Here is a 27,728-nt window from a genome sequence, read left to right on the forward strand (position 1 = left end):
CTATAGATAAAAACCTTACCACAAAGTTTAGTCTGGAAGGCAGAGGTCAGTGTTTCAATCTGACTGAAATTAGCAACCAGAAACACATGCTGTTCATGCGGTTCACTCCCAATAGACTTTAGCGCGTTCATATCTACTCTTCCCACTCCAATGGCAAAAATCAAGATTCCTGAGTTACGTGCTTTAGTGGCAATCTCTGCCACTGGATCCTGAGGTCTCCCATCTGTCACTATCATGATAATTCGGGGCACATTCTGCTTCAGAGGTCGAGCTCCTTCTGACTCTGAAAATGCAATGTTCACTGCATACTGAATAGCCAGTCCAGTCATGGTGCCAGTTGCCAGGTGCATCATCCTCTTCACTGCTCTTTCGATATCCTGCTTCCTCCTGAATGTTTTCAGCGAAAACTCGTGTTTGACTGTGCTGCCATACTGAATCAGACCTACACGGGTGGCATCAGGACTGATGTCCAGAAACTGCAAGATGGTTAAAATGAACTCCTTCACTTTTTCAAAGTCATAAGGACGTACGCTGCGAGAGCTGTCAATGATGAAGACAAGGTCCAGACGTTTGTTGTTGCAAGTATTTTCTGGAAGGCAAAATGCAAACAAAAATACTTTACAAGAATTTCAAAATGCAAATCAGTTCAGGTTGACCTGATGTCTCAAACATGCTGTCTAAACAAACACCCTGACAAATGCTGGGAAAATACAGGAAAAATAGGAGATACCAGAACTAAGGCTAGTTGGGCAATATAAATTCGGCCTCCAGTAGATAACAAAAGCTGCCTGTTACGTGATCAATATATATATATTTTTTTTTTTTTTTTTTTTGGTGAGATCAGTGCCCAGAATGGCTAATGGCAGTGGAATGGGTAGATATTTGTGCCATACCCTGTTTTGTTATTGTTATTGAGATTTTCACCTCATACCCCACGCAGGATGGAAACCCCCTCTGAATTACACAGTTACTATTTGAGTGAGCTGCACTGTGATGCTTTTTGTGGTAGTACCCGAGAATTTAGAAATCTAACACTCCAATGAGGCAGGGTGGTATCAGTCCTACATTACAAACAGGGAAAACAGAACACAAAGAAATTCAGGTCAAAAGCATCTGTTAATTGCAGTGACCGATACGAGACGTGAAAGGACTGATTTTTCAGGGAACTTGGCATTAAGCAGCACTTCGCATGTACAAAGTACAGCTCTCAGTGACGTCAACTGCAGCTGTGAGTGCTCAGCACTTCTGCAAATCAAACCCCATGATTTCAAACGCATAATTAATGGCCATCTGGGAAAAGTCTCGTCTATTGGACTAGCTCAGCATCACACAGAAATTCTGTGGCTGCATCAGAGAGAAAATCCTGTTGTCTACAGTGGCACTCAACTTAGCCAAAAGACCACTCATACACTTCCTGAAATCTTCTATTTCAGCCATCAGCAGTCTTTTTTTCCAAGAGCCACTGAAGCAGAAATACCACAGGGTATGGCTATATCTGACAATTGCACAGGTGGGCAGGCCAAGCTATCATGGATAACAGCAGAAGTGAAGGCTGGCTGCCTTCTGGGCATGCTACAAACTTTCTGGGACCCTGGGTACATCCTCTGGCTTCTGCTCAGCATCCTTTTTTGAAAGAATATGAGACATATGGATGAGTTGCATTATGAGAATGGATAGGGACTGACCATTCTCAGAAAGCCAGCACATGGCAGGCTTAAGGCAAGCAGGGGGAGGTGAGCCATGAGCCTTGCCACAGAAGGCAGCATATGGCAAAAGATTAAAAGGACTTTAAAGGGCTTAATGGGATGAGGTGAAGAGAAATCAACTGAGGTTTAACATTTACATTAAAGACCCCTCCAGATTAGGAAATCCCTGAGCCACAAAAGCATGGCAGTTGGGGGAGTACCTGCAGGTAGTATTGTCTTGTCCTTAAACTTTTTCATATGCATCCACTTTTGACTGCTGTCAGAGACAGGACACTGAGTTAGACGGACCTATGGCTTCAATCAGTGTCTGCTAATGTTCTTAAATTCCTATGGCTATGAATAAACCTGTGAGGTAGCTGGTTGCCCGTTTGTCTGCCTGGCTTGAAAGATTAAAGGTGGCAAGAATGCTCATCAAACTGCAGTGGCATCCTCATCTTACTAAGTTGAGATACCCCTAATCGGTCATCTCCCTTATTGCCCAACCCAATTCAATTCCCAGTGCACTGTCATCCATCTTGTGCACTGAATGAGGCAAATGCTTGGTGGAAAAGTAGTATTTGACTGTATAATTAAAGGTCATGTCATACTGCGCAAGTACAAGTGGGCCAATCAAAGACTCAATTGGAAAAACATCTGTCTGTAGACAAGCCTTTACATGAGTTCACTTGTGACTGCTGCTGAATGCTCATCACGTACTTCTGCCAAGGCCAGGGGTGAGAAAGATGCCTGTTTTCGCTTGTTAACTCAGAGGACTCTTTCATAGATTACTAAGAACATTTGTGGGCATAGAATAAAAATGCTCTTTGATGATAATAAAAATGACTGCCTGGATTTATTCATGTGCAGTCTACAGTACGGCTTTATTCATAAGCGTAGGAATATGCTCGGGTTGCTTATTCTTTCAAAATCAGAGGATGTTGAACGCAAGCCAAATTGAGCAGAAACAAAATTCCAGTTCTAATGGGATACAGATATCCTGACATATTAACTATTTTCCATCTTATTATCTTAGTTGCATATCTAATTATTAATTATTTTTACTAATATAACATGAAATATTCCAGCACGGTTGTAATACAAAGATAACACTAAGATATGATTTGTGGGAGCAGAGCAAGGAGAAAGAAAGATAATTACAGAAAAAGGCTAAGAATATGTGTTGTATATGAGGGGAAGGACAGAGAAGGGAGAAGGGTAAAATCACTGCTATTTTATTTCCCTTAAAACAAGTCAAAACCAGAGCCATGGTGTTGAATGCTTTTAATTTGAATATAAAGATTTGGATCCCAGTCTGAAGAGACTCAGTTACGTATTTTGAAGTCAGGCATGAATCTTGGTGGGAAAAAACCTGGATGACATTAGTGGATAGCACTACCAGAAACACACCCCATTGTGCTAAATTACTTAAGAAATATCTATCAGTCTGAATGTAATACAGTATATTTCAAAACTACTTTCACTAGCAAAACTCTATCTATAGAAATACCAAACATTTCCAAATCAAAAGGTATTTAAAATCTTTGTCTTCTGACGTAGTGGGAATTTTTAATAACCTTGTAATTACTAAAGTTGATTTAGCTGAGATGGGCTCCATGAAGAATAAAATGTAACTCTTTTACTAAGTAAAACTCCAGCTGGGTGGTATTTTGAGGAGTGGCAATCAGTAATGACTAACAGATCTGAACACTCATCCCCTCAGATAAACTTTCAGTGATACCTTTTTAGCAGTTGCATGCTTTTGCACTTGCCCTGTAAACTATAACCTCTTCCTCTTACCAGCTCTCATTTTAAACAGGGAACTTTCGCACAACTTTGGCAAACATCCTTGTACCCAAAAGTAAATCCCTTCCACTCTTCTTATGAAAAGTGACATACTCATTGAAAAGAGCTACTCATCCATAAACCTGCTTCTAAGTCAGCAGAGGTTTTGTATTGCCAACACAAAAGTTAAAAAAATCCCTCAGTGTGAGTTGTATTATCCAAAGGCAAGGCCAGGAGAGGCCAGACAAGGACAGACAAAGCAAGGGAAGGAAAGGTCAAGTCAATAGTAAATATGTTCTCCTCCTTCACTCAATATCCAGTTTGTCTGTAAATGACAGTTACAGTTATGCCACTTTTGTAAAATTAACAATGCAAGGAAATTTCAGTTCTACCTGGAAGAATCCAGCTGGGATCCAACTACCGAGAGATACATAAAACAAAGCTTAAAAGAATATTTCACATTGAGCATCTTGATTTCCTCTAAAGCTGAAAATTCTATTAAATTATTTTCTCTGATCCCTGCAGGTTTCCTTCTACTTCTTTCTCAAAGCAAATTATGCTCAGGCCTGAACTCCTACTTCGGCTTTGATGAAGCTCACACTGCTTTGACTTTGCTCACACACCCAGGGTCTCTGAGAGTGTGTTTGTACCCTCTCAGCTTATTTCCAACTAATGTTACATTGCCTTAACATAACTAAAGCAGCACCAGGGAGTTTTCCTGGGCATTGGAATTGACTTTTCTAGGCTGTTAGATCATTAGAACAGTTCCTAGTATTGTTTGTCCTAGGACAATTAACATTTTCTCAAACAATCCTCAGGCATGATACGGGAAGTAGCATGAGCCAGGGACTCATCCTAATAAGCAATGTGGATGCAACCACTCTGTAAGCTCAGGGTATTTAGTAGTTGTCCTGGTTTTGGCTGGGATGGAGTTAATTTTCTTCCTAATAGTACAGTGTTTTGGATTTAGTAGGAAAATAATGTTGATAACACACTGATGGTTTTAGTTGTTGCTAAGTAGTGTTTATACTAAGTCAAGGATTTTTCAGCTTCTCCTGCCCAGCCAGCACAAAGGCTGGAGGGGCACAAGAAGTTGGGAGGGGACACAGCCAGGACAGCTGACCCAAACTGGCCAAAGGGATATTCCACACCGTGTGATGTCATGCCCAGTATCTAAACTGGGGGGAGTTGGCCGGGAGGGGCGGATCACTGCTTGGGAACTAACTGGGCGAGTGGTGAGCAACTGCATTGTGCATCACTTATTTTGTATACTCTAATTCTTTTAGTATTACTATTGTTATTTTATTATTATTATTACTATCATTATTTTTTCCTTCCTTTCTGTCCTATGAAACTGTCTTTATCTCAGCCCACGAGGTGCTTTTTTTTCGATTCTCTCCCCCATCCTACTGGGTGGGGGGAGTGAGCAAGCAGCTGCGTGGTGCTTAGTTGCCGGCTGGGATAAAACCACGAGAGTAGTACAGAAGCAGGCCGTTTCATACCGCTGGTCTCAGTGCCAGAGAGCAGTCTAAGATACAAGCTAAGCTCAGAGGCCAGCTGGCCTGCATCCACAGTATTAAACTCACCTTCCCGCTAAAACAGAGTGGCTGTATGCAAGCTGCCTACTGGGAATAATCCCTGTCCCCCTGTAGCCTCTGAACCACGGACGGGGATTTCTTGGGGAGTGCTAATCACTGTGGGCCAGAGACAGCTCCAGCAATTTAACAGCAACAATAATGGTGGAGTCCCAATGCCCAAGAACGTCCCCTGGCACTGTTTAATTTCCTCAAACATTTCAATTTTGGGATATTCAAACTGAACACATTCAAAGGACCCAAGTTTTAGATGGTGATTTTTCAAAAGTTTTTGCAAGCCAGCTCTCTTGAAAAGATTGATTGTATAAAATGAGTTATTTTTTTTCTATTGTTGTCCTACATCTTTATGACCCCTCAATACTTTTTTTTAATCTGGATATTACTTATTTGGTTATGTAGGTCTTTATCCTAATACATGAGAATGAACAAATGTTAAAGGCGGCTAATGCTGTACGCAAAGCAAAAGGAGGTTAGCTCAATTTGGTAAATACTACAGCAAAGTTAAGACAATTTATAACAAGTAAACATTAGTTCCACAAAGATGTCTGTTATAGAGTAAGACAATTTAAGCAAAAAGGAAGGATGAGATCAGTTAAGAAAAAATGAGATCATAGAAAAATTATTGCCTGAGCAGGCAATGCATTAACGGCAATTTTAAGACTCAATATATTGTGTTTCTTAGCTCACTCCACAGTAATGTATACACAAAAAATAACATGTCCTGCGACACTGCCAGCAATAACACCAGGTTTATTTTTAGATTTTATCTTTGAGTAACAGAACAAAAGTCTTCACTCAGAATTAAATAAAAGAGGAGAAAACTATTGTCCCAGCTACCACATTATAAAACTTCTTCCTAAATTTCTCTTCTTTCTTTGCCATTTTATTATTTCACTTTCCCTCTAGCCCTCAATCTTACTTGCCTCTCTTTGCTTTACAACTTCTTTCTTTATAAATCTTGGTATAACTCCTACCGAATTTATTTCAAAATGTATGAACTTGCTGGGTGTCAGATATTTGTTCTTTAAGTCCAGAATTCTGTTTTTCCCTAGCTAAATATCCAGCCAAAAAGACTGAGTTTGACAGGTTCTCAGATATTTCCAAAAGATTTCTTAGTTCGTCAAGAAGGTTCAATCTTCTTGCCATACAATCATACAAGTAAAGAATACTCAAATTTGGAATTCATTCATAAATATACCAAGAGTAAAACACTCAGATGGGAAGAAAGACATATCTACGTATTACATACATACACTTTCTACGAAACTGCAGTAGCTTCATTTGCAAAGATCAAGCATGAAGTACAGAGCAGTTAATGTAACGCTGTTCCTGTTTGGAAAACACGTTTTGTGGTTGTTGCCAAGAGTAAATGAAGGATAGCAGTAATTCCAAGCACTTCTTGGCTCTAGTGAGACATTTTGTGCAAATTAGCTTCCACTCCTTTTCTTTTTTCTCATTTTAATTCAAAAAAGGGCAAAGGATAGTATGGCACATTTCAGATATAACCATACCTAGTTCCTGAAGTAAACGTTAGAAACTGCTCAGTACACCTCTCCTGGCACGCATAAGTGCTGCACTTGATTCTGCAGGTGACTCCACCTCTTGTCAGCTCTGGGACAGACCCTGGGTCCAAGACCTGCCCCCATACTCCCTGGCCTCATCCTTGCTCTGAGCCTTTCCCCAAACTCGCAGGCCTCTGGCCCTAACCCAAAGATTCATTATGAGTTTGGCAGCTCACCCATTCCTCCTTACAAATTTCTTCATCTGGGAACAATCTCTAAATGCAACACAGCCTCCAGACATTTCTTTATTGCCTCTGACAAAATCTTTTCTGAACTTCCAAAATTTCTGGGAGAACTGTACAGCAGGAGGCTCTTGTCCACAGATTTCCATTTCCTTCTACATGCAAATGCTTCATTATCAGTCACTGCGGGAGGGTCCATTACCTTCTTCACATTTCACCTCACTATTTCTATTCCTTCCCTTGTCATCCTTTCCAAAATAACAAGGTCATTATTAATATAAAGTCCCTCTAATTCCAGAGTCCCAAAACTGACTCCTAATATTTCTCCATTTCTTTACTGAGACTGGTGCTGTCTCTGTCATGAAGCCAAAGTATGGTGTAGGGATACTCTCAAGTTTCTTAGTTCTTTTTGCATATTTCAGCTGTTCTGAGATGGAAACTGTTGTGTTTCCTGACAGGAGTCAAACCTGTTTTCATGGTCAGGAGGACCGAGGAGGGGGTTGCTTCCCCTTGCAGGCAAGGGAACATCTGGACAGAGGGATGAATATCCTGATATCCCCATGCCAGTCCTGGCAGCATCAACATCTACCCACCGCTTCCAGACAGAAACAAATGTTATGTGCTCTCAGCTGAGCATAGCTTACACCCAAGAGAGAGGAGGAATTCATTTTCTGAGCCATGATGGAGAAACCTTGTAGTACACACAGTTAATGCTACTTTGAATTCAGGTCCCATAGACAGCCTGGAGGCATTTACTCTGCCTGTGACTGTCTTTTCCTGCACACATCTGTAAAACAACAAATCACAGCCAACACAAAAAAAGGTGATTGTATGGGAGATGATCCTCGTATCTTTGTCCTTGAAGATCTGAAACTCCTATCTTGCCTGAGCTACTTGGGGCGCTGTTGGAAGGACACAGAAATTATAAGAGAAAGAACAGATAGAGAAAGTAAATAACTGTTAGTAGCAGCATAGAAAATTCAGTGAAAAAATGTGACCTTAATGAGTTTATGCTGCTCTGCTTTCAGGACATTAGCTTAATGTTTTAAAAACTCCTATCCATACTTTTTTTTAAAGTCACCCATGTCTTTGTTTACGGGGAAAGCTGTTAGCAACCTCAACATTACTCATTGATCAGCTGACATGAAACCACATATTTCTACCCATTGGTAACAGTCTAAGTATTAGACTCTTTTCCAGAATAGTTTCAGAAACAGCACCATGGGATAGCGCTGTATACCATTTCCCCCTGCCCCCCAAAATATGTGGGACATCATGCCCACTGGCAAACCATCAGTTCTACCACTTCAGCAGTACTTAAATAAGTAGATGGTGTCTTCTAGCTTCCAAAGCAATTTAAAGGCATATTGTCTTCATTCACAATAGTGTCCGATTACCCACTCATGCCTACAAAATGAGATGTTCCTTAAGTTATGCAAATGCTGTTTCCAGGATTTTCAAGTTAATTTTGCACATATGTGCTTTTTTAATTATTAAGCTAAAGTACTCACAACGAAGCCAAAAACACCACACTTTTGAACATTCGGTGTTCTTTCTTTTGGCCTGATCTTCCTTCAAGACAAAATACACAGAGGAGGCTTTGAGCTCTTTGAGAATATACACATAAAAACAGTTTGTAATTTTACTCAGTGAATTATTGTCAAGGCAAACTCTTTTTCAAACAGAAATGGTATTTCACAGTAATTTGTGAGGGTTGTAACAAACAATTTCAGAAATACAAAGAGCATTTGCAGCTTAGTACATGACTCAGTTTTTTCTGTAGCAGCAGATATTCTTTCCTCCTTGTGGAAAAGTTACAAATCACTTTAAAAAAAAAGGAAAAGGAAAAAGGGAAAAGGAAAAAAAAGGGGGGAAAAGATAAAAGAATAAGAAAACAAAGAGAGAAAAGAGAAAGGAGGAAAGAGGAAAAAGAAAAGGCTTTGTTAGAGGAAATACACATTAAAGAAACACAAGAAAATTTCTTGTGCTGCTAGAAATAGAATTATATCCCATATAACATTAATTACTGAATTGTCCTTTAAGTGGCTTAAAAGTGAATGCTATTTTGATACATGACTTGAAAATTAATAATGAATACTAAATACGACAGTTGGCAAGCATAATGTTGTTATGTGGTTAAAAATTGCTAACACAGACCACAATCCAAACTTTCTGATCTCCGTGATAATTGGCTGCAGATGAGCATACTCAGAATAGGACACAAATCCCTGGGGTCTGTCATGGTCCCAGCTAACCCTCATGGCTCATTAGTTGGGCCTGCTTAAAGGATAACAGCTTCTGCAGGGAACAGCTGGCTGGGCAGGGATACAATCGCTGTTCAGATCTCGCCTTCCCAGCCTGCAGGACCCCTGTTAGGGGCTGGGGAGGCACAAGCCAGGCTACCAAGCCTTAGAGGCACAGACAGAGGGTCTCCCACTGCGAACAAAACCCAGAAACCTGAAAGAGTGGGGTGGTCTGAGCAAGTGCAACCTTCCTGCTACTGTTTTAGACCCCAGCCAGGTAGATAATAGACAACAGCTATTGCAGGGGAGAGGCCAACAGCTGAGAGATTAAGATGAAAGCCGAAGTTTCAAGACTTGGCATAAAGTCCACGGGAGACCTCTCAGTTATTGAGACAATCACTACTGGGTAGCAAAGCACGCAATTGCTAATATTACCTTGAGGCACAACAATTGTAAGATGTACCTACACACCTCAGAAGGAAGAAACAGGTGATTTCACAGACTGTAAAATGCTTTGCTCACTCTCTTTCAAAATATAACATATCTCTATTTATATGACAATTTTATGTTTTGATTAGAGAGAGTCTAAATTGATACATATTCAATTACCTTGTATCCTTATAAAAGTTTGGTTAGGATTTTGCTTATATTTTAACTAAATACTTGATAATTCAAAACATGTAATTTGCAACCCCTTCCTACCTTTATCTACTGCCTGGAATAGTTTTGATCTCCCCAAATACTATACCAGCATAGTATGTCAAACACATGATGTAGTTATGACACAATTCTGACTTCAATTGCAATGCAGACTTCAGTTACAGTGAGTCTACTTAACGTTTGAGGACAAAAAAACTTGGCAGGGTTGCATTTATGTGAAGAAATAACACATACACACAAATGCTGAGGCTCTGAATGAGTTTCTTACAGCAGTTATCATCCCATGTTGGTTCAGCAGTCCACATTAGCAGGATTTAGAGATCCCTGGCCAGCTCTTAGTGTATAAATGTACAATGAATTCAACCAAAACTAAACAGAAATCTTATCTGCACTCCATAGAAGCATCATGGACTGGACTCACTTTTCTCACATATTTTCCTCCCTGATTTGCGGCTAAAATTTAACCCAGAATGGTTAACCTGATAATGTTCTTGAGCCCTAAAGTTACATACACACAAGTTTAAAAACTGGGTTGGATATAAGAATGTTTGGAATAATTTTAACTGACTGTAGTGAGTGATTCATAAATTTAATGAGCACTCTGTGTACTTCATATTACTTCCCTTCATATTATTAGTGGAATCATATATATACAACCGAGAGATAAATCATTATATATTTTGTTGCAAAATATAATTTCACACAGACAGGGACATTTGCATTTAGCAGCAGTTTCTACTGAACAGGAGCCAAGTACATTTCCTTCTCAGCCTCCTTTCCCCTCTGTTTCAATTTTGTGCAGTATCAGTTAATCTCTTGTAGTTCTTTCTTCTGGTATCATGTAGTACCTAAAGGAATGCCCCCTAAATTGGCTTTTCTCCTCACATAAATAGTTATTTTCAAAAACAGGTAGGTGCATGTTTTATATTCCTAAGGAACAGAAGGAATGTTATTGCTACAGCTTATTCAATTATTCCCATGCATCCACTTCAGAGCTCTCCAAAGAAATATGTCCATGTGACATGAAATACATGCCCAGTTTACAAGAACAGAGTTCACCAAGAAAACTTGTGTTTTTTCCACAATGCAAAAAAAATTTTGCTTTGCTTTGTTTTATAATATCATTAAGATGCAGTAGGGCGTAAATCCCAAATCTGCTCCACCAAAAAAACCCCACTACATCAAACACCAAAAAAAGCTACATCTTGCAAGGACTGGGCACATATTGCTTCTGAACATGGAACCTGCTGAAAGGTGCTGTGGACCTCTGACCGTGGCCTTGAAATCACGGTATGGAAATCACCACTCCGGACAACTGACACAGCTCTTCATCAGTCTGTTTAGGTGCAGAAGTCCATTTCAGTTATATCTGAAGGGAATTAGCTAATGTAACAGACATAATTTTATCTTTATAACCATGTAGCCAAGTATATTTCCATGACTGCTTTTCTTTAGTATCCAAAAAGCAATGCTAAGCTGGCAAACTGTGCTTTCAGTGATCTGTGTGTAATCTAACAAAGCAGCTGCGCTCAGCAGGAACAATGATTTTGTCAGAGCGCTAAGTAAAAACTCTTCAGAGCTCTGATAAAGCCTTTAAAAGAGAAGATTCTAAAACAAATTATTAACTTCCTTTAAGGAATCAGGATAAGGCCAAAGATCCAATGCTCAGGATCAAATTACTGATAAGGGGAAAGAGAAGGCAAAATTTAGTTCATAAGTCACGTAAGGGGAGAGGCAACCGCCCTCTACTACAGGAAAGACAAATGGACCATCCTATTTCTTTCTGTTATTTCACAAGATCTTGCAGGACTATGGAAACAATCCTTTGAAACATAAATACACCTACATTAAAACAGTATTTTCCAGCAATCTAATACAAATTCTGTTATTACAAGAAACACATGTATATTTTCTATCTCTAAAGCAACTACACATCTTCTACAACTAATATGCTGCAAGAAAGATTTAAGAAAATGTTAACACATTTAATTAAATTGGCACAATTAACAAGTTTTAAATACTTTGAAGTTTGATTCAGTGTTTAAAGAAAGAAAAACCTGCAAAGCAGTTTGGCTTTCAAGGGCCACATAGAGAGAGTTCCAAAAACTTTATGTCCAATCGATCCTTGCACAAAAGATTTCAGATCTTTAATGGAAATTGCTAGCTATAGCAATAATAATTTTAAACAACAAGTGATGTAAAGATCTGCCAAATTAAAACAACATACATTGAGGTTTAGCAGAAAGACTGGGGATAAGAAAAACATAGAAAAGACATAGCTCATTCCTTCTCAGACCTTCATTAAAATGTATAGGCTACCAGCCCTAAAAAGACAATCAAGAAATCTATGAAGTATTAGTGCATGGCTGCCGAAAAATTAAATCCTCCTAAAACTGGATCCCAAAGTACTTTTAACTCTATGTGGACAATCCCACAGGATTTTTCGTCCATTCCATTTTGCTTATTTATGTTGTCAGTTTCCTGGAGCAAGGACTTTTACTTCTGTACATGGACACTACTAGTATTTTACCAGTAAATAGTTATCACAGCAGTACACTTTTGTTTTAAAAAATGGTAAAATGAAGAAAAAAGGAATAAAATTATTTTAACACTACTAACATTTACATAGCATAATCCTTTATTTTAGTCCTAAAAACATAGAGACCTCCACCCCCCCCAAAAAAAACCCCAGCCTGAACTTTTATTACTTTTCCAGGTATCTGTTGGTTCTTCATAGCTATATTGCTCACTTTTGCCTGCCAACCAAGTCTTTCCACAACAGCAGCAATTGTCATCACCAGTACTATTTATAATATACATATTATATAGAATGGGGCAGCTTCTAATCCTTGTTAAATTGCTGTAATTCCGGAGTGATTTTATTAAGTCAATAGACTTGATGTCACCGAGATCATGGTTTGGCCCTGTTCCTTCTCATGTCATTTAAGGAACGCTACAGCTTTCCAGCAGTGGCATGCTTTTTACACATTCTGTCCTTTACAGAGAGGCACGTTTTAACCATGCCACTGTTTATATGCACTGCTGAATCTGAAGCAGGTGACCTAATTTATTGTAACAGAATGCAAGGCCCAACAGTCTGACTCCAAACTGCCACGTACTTTTATGGGCTGGACTAGAGAATGTCCCAAGTTGCTTGCATCATTTAATGTCTTGAAAAGGTTCTTTCAGCCAGAGCTGCCAGAATTGTTTGCATCCTGCACACGCCAAACTGAATACGGATCCAGAATTTTCCAAATGCAGGGACCACAAATCGCTTGGCTTTTGAAAGAAGAAAGAAATAATGTAATCTATACATTTTGATTTATATCAAGTGCTAATTCTTTTCATATATTTTCCACTATTTAAAATATGAAAAAGAGGCTATAAAAGCAATTTAAAAAATCATAGGGAAAAAAAGCAAGCTGAGAAATGTGACACCTTTTAGTTTCTCCACATAACACCTTGCTATTGTGTTCATTTTCTAGAGAGACAGGTAGTTTATTTCTTAAAGTAATAAGCTTACTTAGGGTATTTGCTGGGGACCCTAAAATATTCAGGAGGGGCTGCTATTTAATCACATTTTAGAATTTAGGATTTTAGAAAGTTTGAGAGTCTTGTTGAGTAAGGTGTGAATGTGGGTATTTCTCTGTGCTGTTCCACATCCATGTTTTTTGGTGGACTAGATCTCCAGAGCTGTGATTTTCAGCCTTCAGTTGCAGAACCCCAAGTGTCTCAAGACCGCATCTATTAGTTTTGAGAAAGATGAATAAGAAAGGGAAATCTGTTGTCATTTGGCTTAAATTTGTTCTATAGGAATTAAAACCCAATGTTTTTAAGTTAACAAAGGACAGATTGTGAATGGTACTTTATGGAATTTTACATATTTAAAGGATTATGTTTTATTTGGAGAAGCGTTTCTCTGATAAAACTTAGTGCTCCCCTCTCTCTCACCCATTCTCCCATGTTCTGGCTTCCTTTCTTCTTCTTTCTTCCCAATACATCTTCTGCAGGACATTTCACATTCCTCATGTTCACCTAGGTTAGGTGACCTTTACGGGGAGGCAGGCAACTTAACATCTCCCAGTGGTGGGAGAGAGATATCTGATTAGATCTACTATTGATGTGTATCATGAATCCCTAATGATGGGCCGTGTCCAAAGCCCCATCCATGCTACGTTTTCATAATCTGACAACTACTTTAAACAATGAGCAAAAGAAAATGATTCTAAGTCACGAACTGTCAGCAGATGAAAAAGTTGACCAGCAAAGTGCCTGATGACGTACAGGCAATGATCAACAACAGAGAGATGAACCTGATGTTTTAAAATATGACAGTCACAAGCTAAAACTGCTAGATCCTGTCCTCAGATTTTTGGCAAAAGAGGAAAACTGAGCTACTCATTATAAATCAAATTAACCTGACAAAATGAAGGGATTAGCATCAAGCAATGTAATGACAAGCCTCATATCAATAGCCACCGATTTCCATTCAGTCATCCTTATGCACAGCACACACATATAGACAGCTAAAACTTGCTGGCATGGTAAAAGGCAGCTTTGACAGAACCTCCATGGACCAATATGTATTTTCTCTAAACCGTGAAAATAAGGTCTTTTTTCCAAGACAACAGTCCTGTAGCAAATATTTATTTCATACCACTTACATAAAGCAGATCTAGTACCCCAAAAGTAAACACTTTCTTTCAACAGCTGCTGACTGGTCAACAAACTTTCTCATATTCCTGCTTGCAAATGGCAATCTCCTTTTTATTATAAACTAACTCAGCCAAGGCCTGCTCATGCCTTTTATCACTTGTATTTGAGATGGTTTTTGGCGGTGGCGGTGGGGTTTTTTTGTTTTTTGTTTTTTTTTTTTTTTTAATAACTTACCTAGTAGAGATTGTGAGTTAACATCCCTTCTTCGGGTGAAATGTCCTCCAGGGAGATCTTTTGCCATGACAGAGACAGTGGAAAGCAGAGTGTGTCCAAATAGCAGAAAGAAGCATACAATCATTTTCTTCATCTTCAAGAAACAGAGGGACATTGAAGGATGTGAAACTGCAATAAAGGACAGAAGGAGATGAGCTCTTTGATTACACAAAAAGATACACTGTAACCATGTCAGCCACCCAGATGCATTGCTTCCCTCCCATCACATACAAACATGCAGATACACTGGCATGGAATAATATCTACACCTTCAAGAAAGAAGAGCTACATAATACAGTAGCAGTTAGCAGACCCTATGTAGTGTTTGTAAGTATTGTTTGTTGAAGTTCATAGTTAACATTTAAAATATATCAACTTTTACAATAATTCGTAATAATCAAGTATTTTTAAAGCAAGAAAAGGAACTTTGTTTCAGTCAGTCTGTCAGCATAAACAGGTTCGAGGAGGACACAAATATATTTTCATTATTCTACTCAGCACTCCGTTGCATTTTTTCAGAAGTTTAATAGTTCTTGTAGTCTGAGGGATACTTGCTTCGGAAAATCTTGGACAATTAAAACAAGAGAAGGGAATATATTCCAGAAACAGCAACTTCTAGTTGCATTTATATGTGAGTTGGCGACAGCTCATGCTTCCTTTTCAGAAGACTGTCCATGGTTGCTAGTATGAAGATAACAGGGCAGGATGAATCTTGTTTACTCCAGGAGACTTCTGAGGACCGGCAATGAGCTTGCCATAGGTCACGGAGAAGTTTTGTCATACAGAAGAACACATTGACAGGCAAAATTCCTACACTAAGAGATGATTCCTGCCCAGGAGTTTGTTAACGCACCATCAAAAGCCATGGCTGACTCTGCCCACAAACAGAAAGCTAAGACGGACGTGCTAAAGGCTCATCTTCTGGCCATGTCCCCTGTTGGTGGGCTTCCTCAGACGGCAATTCCTTCTACCTTCCCCTCAAATTTTATTGTGGGTTGTGAAGAGAGCATCTCACAGGAGCTAGATTCAGCCTTGGAACTGGTGATATGATGAAGCTTAGTCAAGAGCTCCCCTAGGTGCGCCAGAGATGGATAAAACTACCCACTTTCACAACAAAGAACTGTTCTACCTGAAACTGAGTGGAAACTTCAGAAGCAGTGCAAATTTTAACAGTAATTCTTGGTTAAGTAACTAAGATGTTGAAAACAATTTTAATACAGTCCTAAACCTGATAAGCAGATAGAGCCACAGATCTGTAACACAAGGCAACTAAATGCCCCACTTCAGAAAGAGAATTGATTTTTTCCCCACCATGAGGTACTCACTGACAGAAAAGAAAATTGAGTAAATATTTTCTCTCTAATAAAGAGATTTTACACATTATTCTTCAGTCTGTCCCGCACAATCATTACACATTGATCTGTCTGTCAATCTATTTTTCCTTTTGTGTATCCTACTCAGCATTCCCAAATGTGAACACAGTGTTCTGGTGTATATGACAGAGAGCAAAATGAACTGAGTCTTTGCACTCAAAATGCCCAGCCTTGCTTAGATGTTCAGTATTATCCAGTAACAGGCAATATGTGATTTAAGGACATTCAAACTAGGAAAGAGATGTAAATAGTTGGTGCTTATAATAGTGGCCACAAAAAATTAAATTTTTGGAGCCCTAGCAGCACGGACACCTGGATGGTATTATTGGTAGAGTATTTCCAGTGCTCTAGTCAGAAACAGATGGACGCTGCAAAGAGCACGCACCACTGAAAATAGGACAAAATTTTGCTGGAGGCAACAGTTGTTACTGCTGGAGACTACCAATGAAAGCTTCTCCCAGGTTGTCTCCTCACTTCTCAGAACATCGTCAACAAACACAGGGCTGTGCAAGGGGGCCTCTTCTCTCTCTGGCCTGTTCCTTCAGCACACAAGGCAAATGGACCTCAAGGATACATGCCAGTTCTTAGCACCAATGTTTTAGAAACATAGAAGCCATGCTCAGAGAGCTAAGGAGCGTAGAGAAATGTGCTCCTTACAAGGCTGTCACAGAAACCAAGCATGAACAGTTTGTTCAAGAGGGCTATCTGGCTGTTACCTAGTTATCAGTGGCCTAACTCATCCCTCCTTCCTATCCATCCTAAACAGCTGTGAAGACTGGGCTAATCTCTAAGTAAAGCCATTTTACCTGTTCCTGATGGCACATTAATGGAGAACCAAGGATACTGTGGCAGAGCACCTTCACAACGTGTTGCTGAACCATCCAGTAACAGCATGATGCCAAAGGAAACTGTGATAAAGAAGTGACTCAGGACAGTCCTACTAGCTCTGCAAAGTACCCCAAACTAAACCCTCTTACATTCTGGCACTTAACATATTTTATGCCTTTGTAGCAATTTTTGATATTTGGTTGCAATTTCAAATTCACTAGGCTCACAGCTGTCCCCAAGCAACTTCAGAAATAAGAAAAAAAAAAAAAAGTGTTTGTTTGCTGTGATTTTGTGTCTTTGAATTCTGTTAGGAAAATGTTTGTATAATATGCAAATATCATACGATTAGCTGACCATATAAACCAAAATGCCTATGTAATCATTCATTAGCTGTCACTGAATTCTGAAACATATTAAAGCAGTAAATTTTCAATTTTGTGTGATTTTACCAGTCCCTTTGAAAAATAAGGTTGGGGGTACTATAGAAACAGAAGCATTGAATAACAGTGCCTAGCTTTCTGGGGATCTTTTTATTCAAACTTAACATAACTTCTATTGTCCAATAATATTTCATTTTGATTCAGAAACCTTAGATCTCAATATCTTTACCAGCCTGATAACCAGAAAATAAGCCTACTTACAATTCCACCAAAAAAGATCCAATTCTTGTTAAAAAAAAAAAAATCTATTATCAACACACTCCTACCCTCACAAACAGTGTTTTAAAATACTGTTTCAAAAGAAATGCTTAACAGAAGAGAGCTTTAGTTGCCTCATTTTACAAATTCTGATATATAAGATAATGTAAAATAAAAACTAAAGTGAAATTGCATTCCTTTTCAATGAGAAAAAGTTCCCAAAGCCAAAGGCTGTGTATGTGATAATAGACGCCACTGATCCAAGCCTATTGCCACCCTTTCATCCACACTGAAAGCTTCTGTGCTGCTTTGCTGAGGTGATGACAGTCTGGACTTGTGTGCTTTGCTCTAGTTCCAGGTACATATTTGTGTCCACTGCTGCTTGCATTTTTACATGACCAGTTTGTGTTGTGGTTGCATGGCTTCTCCGCATACAGACCTCCCATGGCTCTCTGTTTATTTTCTGGGTCTTCTGCAAGGTCCTCTGTCTTCACTCTAGAAGTTAGATGTTGTTTATTGCACCACATTTGGTATTTAACACCTCATTTTCCCAGCAGGCTAAGCCAGGCTGCTGGCACAGCCCTTTGTAGCTTCACATTGCTGGCTAACCCTTGCTCTACCAGCTGAAAACACATTCCCAAAGTACCAAACTTACAAACACATATTTTTGTGGCTACCTGGAAAATATGTTTCAAGCACTTCAACTCCAGCTGTCGCAGCAGGAGTATTCAGCATTATACCATCGGAGCCAACTCCCCTGGGCAGACCCAAGACCAAGGCACTGTATGACAAACATCCCAAACACCTCAAAAGCAAAAGACACCAAGAGGAGGTGTGGCAATCCATGGGGCTCAACCAGGTTGAGCACCAGATGCACCGGCTTCCACTGCTCCATTCTACCCATGGAGAGAGGAAGAAGAGAGTCCTATGCAGGGCTTTCACAGCAACCTTGGAGCAGTCAGTGCAGCACGCTGCTCTGTTGGACATTTGAAGAAGCTCCTAACAGAGAACACACAACTGCTGCTCACAGAGGTACAATCTGGTGAGGGCTGCTTGCAATATCTGCAGCTGTCTTGAAGAAGTTTGGTATAAAGGAGGAGATTCTCTTAGAAGATGGCAAGTAAATAGACAGGCTCTCTTGTTCTTTTCGGGCTTCCCTTCCTCCCTAACTGGCTGCTAGTCAAGAGCTAAATATTTCCATGGTGTCTTCTTATCAATTTTACCTGTGCTTGCTTAGCCATATACCCATGCAACAGAATAATTTTTCTGACACCCTGTTATGGATTTTCAATTTTCATAAACTATAGTGTAAGAATACTGAAAAATGAAATTGGGTCTTCATCTTTAAAATACCTATTTCCTTTGTTGGACAGCACTCAGACAACACAAGCCTGTTTCTACCCTTTCAAATATCTTTCCATGGAAGTCTCCTCATAAGGAATTGATGGCTCTTTTGGACAGAGACACTACTTAATATTCAGTGTCAGTGGTGATAAATCAATGACCTTCTCCACTGCGTGGTGCATGTTATTAAGATTTGTCCTCTTCACTGTGATAACTCTTAAATAATGTCAAGGGAGAAGAGATGCTCTGTGGCTCATGCTGAAGTCAGTGTCCTTCCATCTCTTACCCAACTTCAGGGAAATTTCTTTCACACAGAATCAGGAAACCCTTCCACTGGCCTGGAAGGCCATCTTTTTTTCATTCAGGTACCTCAAAAATGTACCTGTCTTTGCTGGGCAGATCATGCTGAAAAAGAAACTGGAAAACCAGGATAGTAATATGTTTCAGCTCACACCTCCTGCTCCTCTGGGTGGTCTCCTTCCTCGTCTTGCAGTACAAGTTCCCTTCAAAGGCTCAATCAGAAACATGAACTCCACAAACCCCTACCCCTCCACCTTCTCCAGCTGCCACCAAAACTGGCACAATGCACAGAAGGGGAAATTCTCAGCAGTTACCTGGAACATCAACACCTTTAGTAACTGCAGACAATATCCCCTCTCTTGAACCCTATATAATTTCTCACCATAGATGGGAAGGAAGAGGAAGACAAAAAAAGCACCAGAAGCAGCAGTTATTACCACTATAGAGGCTGCCTTCAGCTTTCCTTGTTTGATAGTTAAAAGAGACAGCCATTTACTTTCATTAAGCTGCCAGATCTAACTTCAGTGTTTTTAAGTTATAACGAACATAAGTGCATAAAAGGGAAAAATTCTGAAGTTCTTTCAGCACTCCTTATATCTACCCATTTTTAAGATAACAGGAAACCACAATCAAATCAAAAGCTTTACCTGAAGTTAAAGGAACTGCAAGCGATCTATGTAAGTCAATAAAATCAGAGTCTGTGTCCCCAAGTTAGCAAGCACAGTGAGTTACTTGGAAAACCAATGAGCTCTTATTACATGAAAGCCACAAAATACCTCATTCTCAAATCCATCACCTCAGAAATTAAAAAAATTAAGGACAGCAGGCACTGTAAAGCCCTGTTAACTATCAGTTGCAACATGTTCCAAGGTACTTCACTATCCACAAGCCACCACATGCATTACTAGTCCATTACTCATTAAAATCACTGTGTGTGGCATGGGTATCAGGACATAGAGTATTAATAATTTCCTCCATCTTTCTGGACCAGCTGCTGACACAGGCATATTCCAGTTCTGAAAAAGAGCTACAGAGCCCCACAGCATCCAACATCATAAGATATCTGTCCCTAGCTATGCAGGTGTTGTGTGAGGGCAGCTGGCCACAATCAGGAGGATGATATTTAGCACATCAGCAAGAAGCACCATCTTGCCTTTATCCTTACAAAGGAGCACTCTACTGTCATCCTGTTCCACCAAATGATGCACTGGATTTTCTGTGACTCCTTGCTGTAGAAGGAGGGCTTCACTAGGCCCAGCAGCACAGCACAGGTAGAACTCCCCTAAATCATGGTTGTCAACTACATCTCACCAATATGGTTAAATCATGAAGAAGAAACCAGGTTGCAGGTGCTCTAAGTTTGTAAATTCCTCATCTGCTCCTCAACCCTGATGGCTACATGAACCTACCCACCCTGCAAAGCAGCAGAGCAGTACTCCCTTGTCAACGCATTCTTTAGCTCCTTTTAAGAGGCTAACTTTGGCCATTCATGCTGTTAGTAGTATCAGATGAATCTGGGAAACTCATTATCTAAAAGTCAATTAGTAATTCAGGTGTATTCTGAGACAGACAAACCAAATGCAAACAGCTTTCATAGTAGCACAGCAAGCCACCACAATAACAAAACGAACTGTTGACTTGGCAACATCAGTCTTTTATCAATCTAAACCAATGAGTGTCCAGACAGTAAGAATAACCCAAATCTGCAGTGGGTTTCGGACCAGAAGTTGTGTACTCCAGCACAAGAAGACTGGGACAAATTCTTTGCATGGGTCCATGAAGGTCTGCTTCCTGACAGGAAGTTTTATGGCCACACGTTGTTTTGTGCCTGCAGAAGGGCACGATCCTAGCATGTAATGGCAGTTTGCCTGTTCCAGACATGTCTGCATAGTAATGGGGGACAGGATGACAACCACAGATTCACAAAGTCTTCCAGCTTTGTTTCCTAGGCTTTCAGATGGTCCTCCTCATCCAGCACATATCCCTACCTTGGCAGCTAAAAGGATATTCCAGTGCTCTCTGTACTGAGAGATCCCCCTGCCTTGTATAGCAACTGGCTGCAGCTGAAAGAAACTCCATCAGTACCTAATTATTCTGACTGCTGCTACAAATGCCCACAGCTGAGTTGTATCCTGGACTAATAAAATCAAATGTGACAGTGAAATAAATCAACTTAGATTTTGAAACAGTAAAGGGAAGACCCAAAATGCATTACAGAGTAGTTCCTAGAAGGGAAGTGAATGACCTTTGGTAGTCAGCCAAATATTCCCACAAACCCAATACTGTACATGAGTACCCATACATAGAATGTAGCTGAAGGTGCTACAGGATACGGGAGGGCAACCACATTCTGGAAGCCATCAGAAGAGCACTGGGGATGGGGGAAGAACAGCTTGCCTAGCCAAGCACAGAGGTCAGATAAGCACACACACATCTTCATGAGTATACACACGAAAACATACAGCATATCAGAAAGAGCAAAGATCAGCATTAGATTTTATTGTGAGGTGTAAATGTCATGGTAGGACTTTTACACAATGGACTTAGTTATCTAAAGGGCTTAGAGTATATGTACTACGTGTATAATTTAATTTTCTACAACTCTAATGAAATAAAGAACATTACGGGATCTATTAGTTATTTTTAAGTCATTAATCTAAATCACATAGACTTCCTGATATTACTGTTGTGAAACTAGTAACTACTAAATCATAGAATCATAGAATAATTTAAGTCAGAATGGACCTCTGTAGGTCATCAGGTCCAACCTCTGCTCAGAGCTGAAGCTGATGACCATTTCAGTAATTTCAGAAACTTGCCATATAAAAGTTAACGGTGAAGCTGTAGAACAGTGCACCCATAGTATGGTTTACTCTGCATAGTTTCCAGTGGTCAGACAGCAAGCTTTAGCAGTGGGAATTCTTATTTTATGACAGCATCAATCTCCATGTTATGATTTTCATCAGTTGCCACTTGGACAATAGACCTTTTCATTATCTTGTTCTTTCGGGGAGGACTCATTTGCACTTTCTGGTTCCGAATCTGATCTAGACATCAGAGTTTCCACAAAGTTCCCAGAAGAGCAGCATGGGAAAACTGAGAAACTTCACTTTTACCATGAAGACTAGGTATTTATATGAAAGCATATATTATATGACATATAATACATACGTGGGCTGCTTAGTTTTGTCTCTGTGAAGTAGTCACAAACCATAAGACTGTTAATTGCAAACAGAAAGGCTTTTAAAAAAAAAAAAGATATAGTGGTTCTGAAACTTATTTGCAAACCCACGCTGACCCCAGTACCAGCACCAGTGTAAATAATTTGGGGATTAAAACTACTCCATTCCAAATACTCCTTGCTCATAATGCAAACACGATCTAATAATGAGTACGCTATATAAAAGGAGCTTGTTAATGATGTCCAGATTATAATTAAATAGCAGTGCTTAGTGTTTTACCCTCCTATGGAGATTGTTTATAAGTCATGGGAGAGTATTTAGATCTGATTAGCCTTTCCCTAGTTTGCCCGGACTGACTAAAACATCTTTTACTATTACAGCTGTGTCCCAGGGTCCCAGCTCATAAGCACTGGAGCGTGCGTTAGTTTGTTCGTGAGAAATCCCAGTGAAGTCAATGGAAAGACTCACGTAAAGTAATTAGGTGTGAATATTGAGTGCAAGATTGAGGATCTTAGCTGCAGCCTCATGTAACTGAGTGCTACATTTTCTTAAGATATAAAAGAAATCAAATTTAATTTGATGAATATAGTTATAATCATAGTGATATACAGTACATGAGGAAAAGTTTAAAAAATCCAGTGCTTAAAGCTGACACATCTGTATGAAAAGTGTATCATTCAAAAATTATTTTGTAGATTTTGTAGGATTTTATGGAAAAGCCATATGTGTATTTTATTAAGCTCTTAATCTAAGGAGAATTTATGATGGGATTCAGTACAATAATTTCTGCTGAAGTAGTCAGTTGCCTGACAGTAGCACAGCTTAACATGTAAAACAGCATGTCACCTTTTCAGATCTCAGTCAGGATCATGCACCCCTTGAATGACGGCCCCAAAAGAAAACCCAAGCATTTAGGAAGTATTACATAAATCAGTAGATTGCATTCTTCCCTCTCAGTCAACACTAACCCACGGTTAAGGAGTGACAGCAGCTAGTCCGACATGGAAAGAACTGTCTTCTGAAACAGGAATATGTGGTCATTGAAGATGCCACAATAATTTTTCTAAGATTAAAGAGCACCATCTAGGTTGGGTTTCCACGGTAAGTATATTACATGCAGCAAACTGTCCCCGACCCCTTCCACCTCCAGCAAATGCGCTGCTCTCAGGAAGCCCGGGCAGCTCCCACGCTGCATGTCAGAGGTGACTGCTCCAGTGCACAGCTACCTGCAGGGCTGTACCCGCTGCATCCTGTCCTGCTGGAAGCTGGTAAAGACACCTGCAGGCTACTCACTAACAAATGTTTCTAGGTAAAGTTCGGCTCTGATTCTGCACTGATATTAAAATATAGTGGGTTTTTTCCTTACAGCACATACACTGTTAATGAGTTACTGAAGCATGCACGAAGACGGTATACGGGGAGTTTGCTCAGACCCATGCAGTCCAAAACAACGGGAAACATTTCTCCTTCGGCTGAAACACGAGCAGCAAACCACTCCAGCAGGACCCGGCAAGCGAGCATCTAACCCAGCCCCAGACCCCGCCGCGGCCCCTTGCCTCGGCCTGCCCCTCCCCGCCAGGCCCCTGCCGCCCGCGCTGCAGCCCCCGCCGGCTGCAGGGCCCTCCCCGGCCGCCCCCTCACCCGGAGGGGCCCCCGGGGCACCGCCGCCGCGGGGTAGAACCGTCCCTCCGCCGAGCCGGGGCCCCAGGGCGGGGGTGACCTCAGGCTGTGCCGTGCCCCGGAGGTGTCAGCGATGCCGAGCCCCGCCGGGAGCCGCGGGAGGTAGCGGGGTTGCCGGTGCCCCCGGGCGGGGAGCCACGGACCCGCCTGGCGGGCGTGAGAGGCGACGCGGGGCAGGGCAGCGCGGGCGGCAGAGCCGGGCTTACCTGAGGGGCTGGCGGGGCCGCTCCGCTCGGCGGCGGGCAGCGGCGGCGGCCGAGAGCGAGCGCGGGAGCGCCTCCTCCCCCCTCGGCACGGCCCCGGGACGGCGCTCCCCCTCCCGCCCCCCCGGGAGCGCCGCGGGCTGTGGGGAGCTGCCGCCTCCCGCCAGCCCCGTCCCCGAGCGGGGGTAGCCCGGCTCAGCAGTACTGAGGGGAGGGAAAGGCGGGGTCCCGCTGGGGAGACACCGGCCTTCCTGTCCAGACCTCCAGAGCCGACTCTTCTCCACGCGGCCCCGGGAGGCAGCTGCGGGTGGCCGGGCCCCTCTCTCCTCAGCCGCCTCGCCGTCAGGGACGCGGTCCCCCTCCTTCCCGCCTGTCCCGTGAGGGACACGGGCTGTTGCCCCGCTCCCTCCCGCTTGCCCCGTGTAAGGGACGCGGTCCCACTCCTTCCCGCCTGTCCCGCGTGAAGGACGCGGGCTGTCCTCCCGCTCCCTCCCGCCTGCCGTGAGGGAAGAAACGGGATCGACGGCCCTCACGGGACACGGGCTGTTGGCCCCACGCCTTCCCGCCTGCCCCCCGAGGGACGGGAGACCCGCTCCCTCCCGTCAGCCCCGTCAGGGACGGGGGATGCCGCCCCGCTCCCTCCCGCCCCTCCGGGCTTCTGGCTGTGGTAGCCCCGTCTCGGCCCCGCCGCCCCGCGCCCGCCGCGCACCTCGGCCCCGCCGCCGCTTCCTCCCTGTCAGACCTGGCCCTGCGCTGCGAGGGGGCGGCGAGGGGTGCTCCTGCAGCCCCGAGGAGGAACGCCTGCCCCGGCCGAGTGGGCTCCCCCGCAGGAGAGGGCCGTGGGGTCCCCGCTAGAGGAAATCGGTGTGGTTTTGGTCTGGCGCCTCAGCGCCGAGCCGGTGGCATCTTTCCCCGGCCAGCGCCGTGCTCCCCGGGCCGGGCCCGCGCTCCCTTCCAGGGAAGCCGACCAAGGGAAACGTCGGGGAATGGAAATCCCATTCCCCGCGCAGAGGACCTCCGGGCCAAGGCAAACAGTCCCTGGTGAATCATGCGGGTGTCTGCCACCGCGGCGAGCCTGTGGGAGCCTCCGTCGGGGAAAACGCTGAGGGAAGCGTGAAATAAACGGGCCAGGTAGAAGGGACCGTCGTTTCTCACCTGTCACGGCAGCGGCGCAGTCAGTAGTCCAGGTGGAAAAAGCTGAGTGTGGGGTTTATATCAACACTTACGGTTTTATTATGTATGAAGAAGAAAAAATAAAATTCCTGCTTTGTTCCAAAGCAATTGTGATTACTGTTTCCTGGAAAAAAACAACAGTGAAAGCCATTCCAAACGGCAGAGGTGAGCTGGGCTCACTGTCACGTCCAACAGGAAGGGGATAAAGTCACCAAGCCATGCCAGTTCCCGTGCATCAGGTGCCAGCAGGGTCCGAGAGAGGAGATTTGTACCCCCTAGAGTTGCTGGGATGGTGAGCAAACTTTGGAAATCAGCAGAGCTAATTTGGGTAAGTTTTGTAAGGCACAATTAATTGTCTGTGAGGTGTGTGTACAAAATCTAATCCCTAAAAAGGAGGGTGTAAATGATGAGCAAATCTCAAACTGAAGGAGGCTGGATTCACCCCATCTTTCATTCTGAGCACTGTCTCCTGAACCTCTCCTGTAGCTAGAGGAAAGGGAAAAATTAAAAAGGCAGATGAACATTGATAGACGTTATAGCAAACCCAGCAGAGCTAAGTGCAGAACAGTTCACCCGTTCTGTTTCATCCTTTGTAATGTAGCATAGGACGAGGCCCCAGCCACAGTCCCAATTAATGCTCTGTCATCTCAAAATACAGAATCTGTACCCCTGAAGATTTCACTGTGCTGTGGCTTGAGGCACCAGCTGAGTTGTCAAAGGAAGACAAAAGGCAAGAGAGAAAGTGTTGTGGTGAGAAGATGATGTGAGCGCCCAGAGGCTCAGCTTGGCAGCTTCAGCTCCAACTTACACATAAGAAATCCCAACACTAGCTCTTCCCAGAGGCCATGCAGCCTGCTGCTGTTGGCAGGTTGAACACACGGAAGGTATCCCAGCTGGAGATCGGAGGAAGGGATATGATGGCAGTGAGTCAGCATGGTAAGGCATCTATTTGTTTCATAAGAGACAGCTTAAAAGATGGGGGGATTTTTATTTGACTTTATTAATCAACTTTGCTATTTATTTAATACCGTACCAGAAGTTCTGTGTATTTCCCACATTACAGAGTTTCACTGTCTCTTCGCCACTTGTCCTTCCTCAGATGACGAGCTTCTGTCCTCCACTCCCACGGTGTGACTTCTTTTCAATTTGGGAAAGACATTGTTCAGTCTGTCAACATTTGGGAGGATGGGTAGAGGAAAGTTGGGTGACGTTAAGTTAGAAAAAGCTGGAGGCTTCTATCAAGCCATGCTTTGATCTGCAGGCAATTATTAAGCTGCTTGAAGACTGCTAACTGGATACCAGAGGCTTTCTGAGTCTCCTCTTTCCTTTCCTGGCTTCTCTCTGTGCCTGGATGGATAGTTCTCAGTCTGGAAGAAACTCCCAGTAATGTAGGCTGCTTTTGAATTATCACAGCCAACCACATAATGTAAAAACCACATTTCAGAAAGTACGTTCCATCTTAAAGGCAGGTGCTTTAGTAAAACAGCAGTGAATTGGTTTTCCTCCTGCTGTTAGAGGACTGCTTCAGACCTTCCTGGTAGTTAGACACTTCCTACTAATTTCCAGCCTAAATGTATTTATGGCCATTTTATACTTTTTTTCTAGTACCAATGTTGTCTTTCAACCTAAACAGCTCTTTTCTTCTCCAAGGCTTGCCTAGCTAGTGTATTTAGTGACAGCAATCATTTTCTCTTTCAGACTTAACTCTTGTTTCACTCAACAAGCAAATTCTTGCTGTACATGTGCTGCGCTGGTTCCTGTGGGTGCATGTGGCAGAACTGGACATGATACGCCGTATGAGCTCCCACCAGAACATTTCTAATTATTGAAAATACTTTGCCTGATGTGGTCTAGGATTTCATTTTAATTTTCAGTGGCTGCATTACTATTGATGGCTGATGGTCATCTTTGTGTTCAGTTTATGTATGCAGCTGCATCTGTTTGCCAGTGGATAAATCCTACCTAATATATGATCTTTCATTTTATACTATGGTATTTCATCTCTCTTCTAGCTCTTTCATTCTTAAGATCATTCAGTTCTTTCCAAAAGAGATCCTCCTCCTCCTTTATATTTACAATGCCTATTGACTCTCCTATGTTTTATCAGAAAACTTAGACTTTTGCCTCCCAATTTCATGAATGAAAAAAGTTAAATAAGATTCCCAAACTGATCTTTTAGTAATTGCTAATAACTTTTTCTCTAACCTTCCCCTTTGAACAGTCCCTCATCCTATTTTCCTATTGCCACAAGCTAGGTCCACACGTAGCTCACAGGCCTTCTCCTAGTTCCTATTCCAATTAGTAATTTCGTCTGTGGCAATGCTTTTCTAAAGTGCAGACAGATTAGATCTACTGCATTTCCTTTGCCC

General features: G+C 42.0%; 1 protein-coding gene across 1 annotated transcript in view; it reads right to left on the reverse strand.

Annotated features, from left to right (window-relative positions):
• The window catches only part of MATN2 (matrilin 2), a 66,766-nt gene extending 52,047 nt beyond the window's left edge, over positions 1–14,719 (reverse strand). Inside the window, exons 1-2 of the mRNA XM_050890851.1 lie at positions 14,600–14,719; positions 20–589 (exon numbers count right to left, since the gene is read on the reverse strand). Coding sequence (XP_050746808.1) covers positions 20–589; positions 14,600–14,666 — 637 coding nt within the window. The 5' untranslated portion in view covers positions 14,667–14,719. The remainder of the gene's footprint in view (positions 1–19; positions 590–14,599) is intronic.
• Positions 14,720–27,728: the final 13,009 nt, after the last annotated feature.

This window comes from Gymnogyps californianus, chromosome 2 (genome assembly GCF_018139145.2).
Source record: "Gymnogyps californianus isolate 813 chromosome 2, ASM1813914v2, whole genome shotgun sequence".
Classification (NCBI taxonomy): domain Eukaryota; kingdom Metazoa; phylum Chordata; class Aves; order Accipitriformes; family Cathartidae; genus Gymnogyps; species Gymnogyps californianus.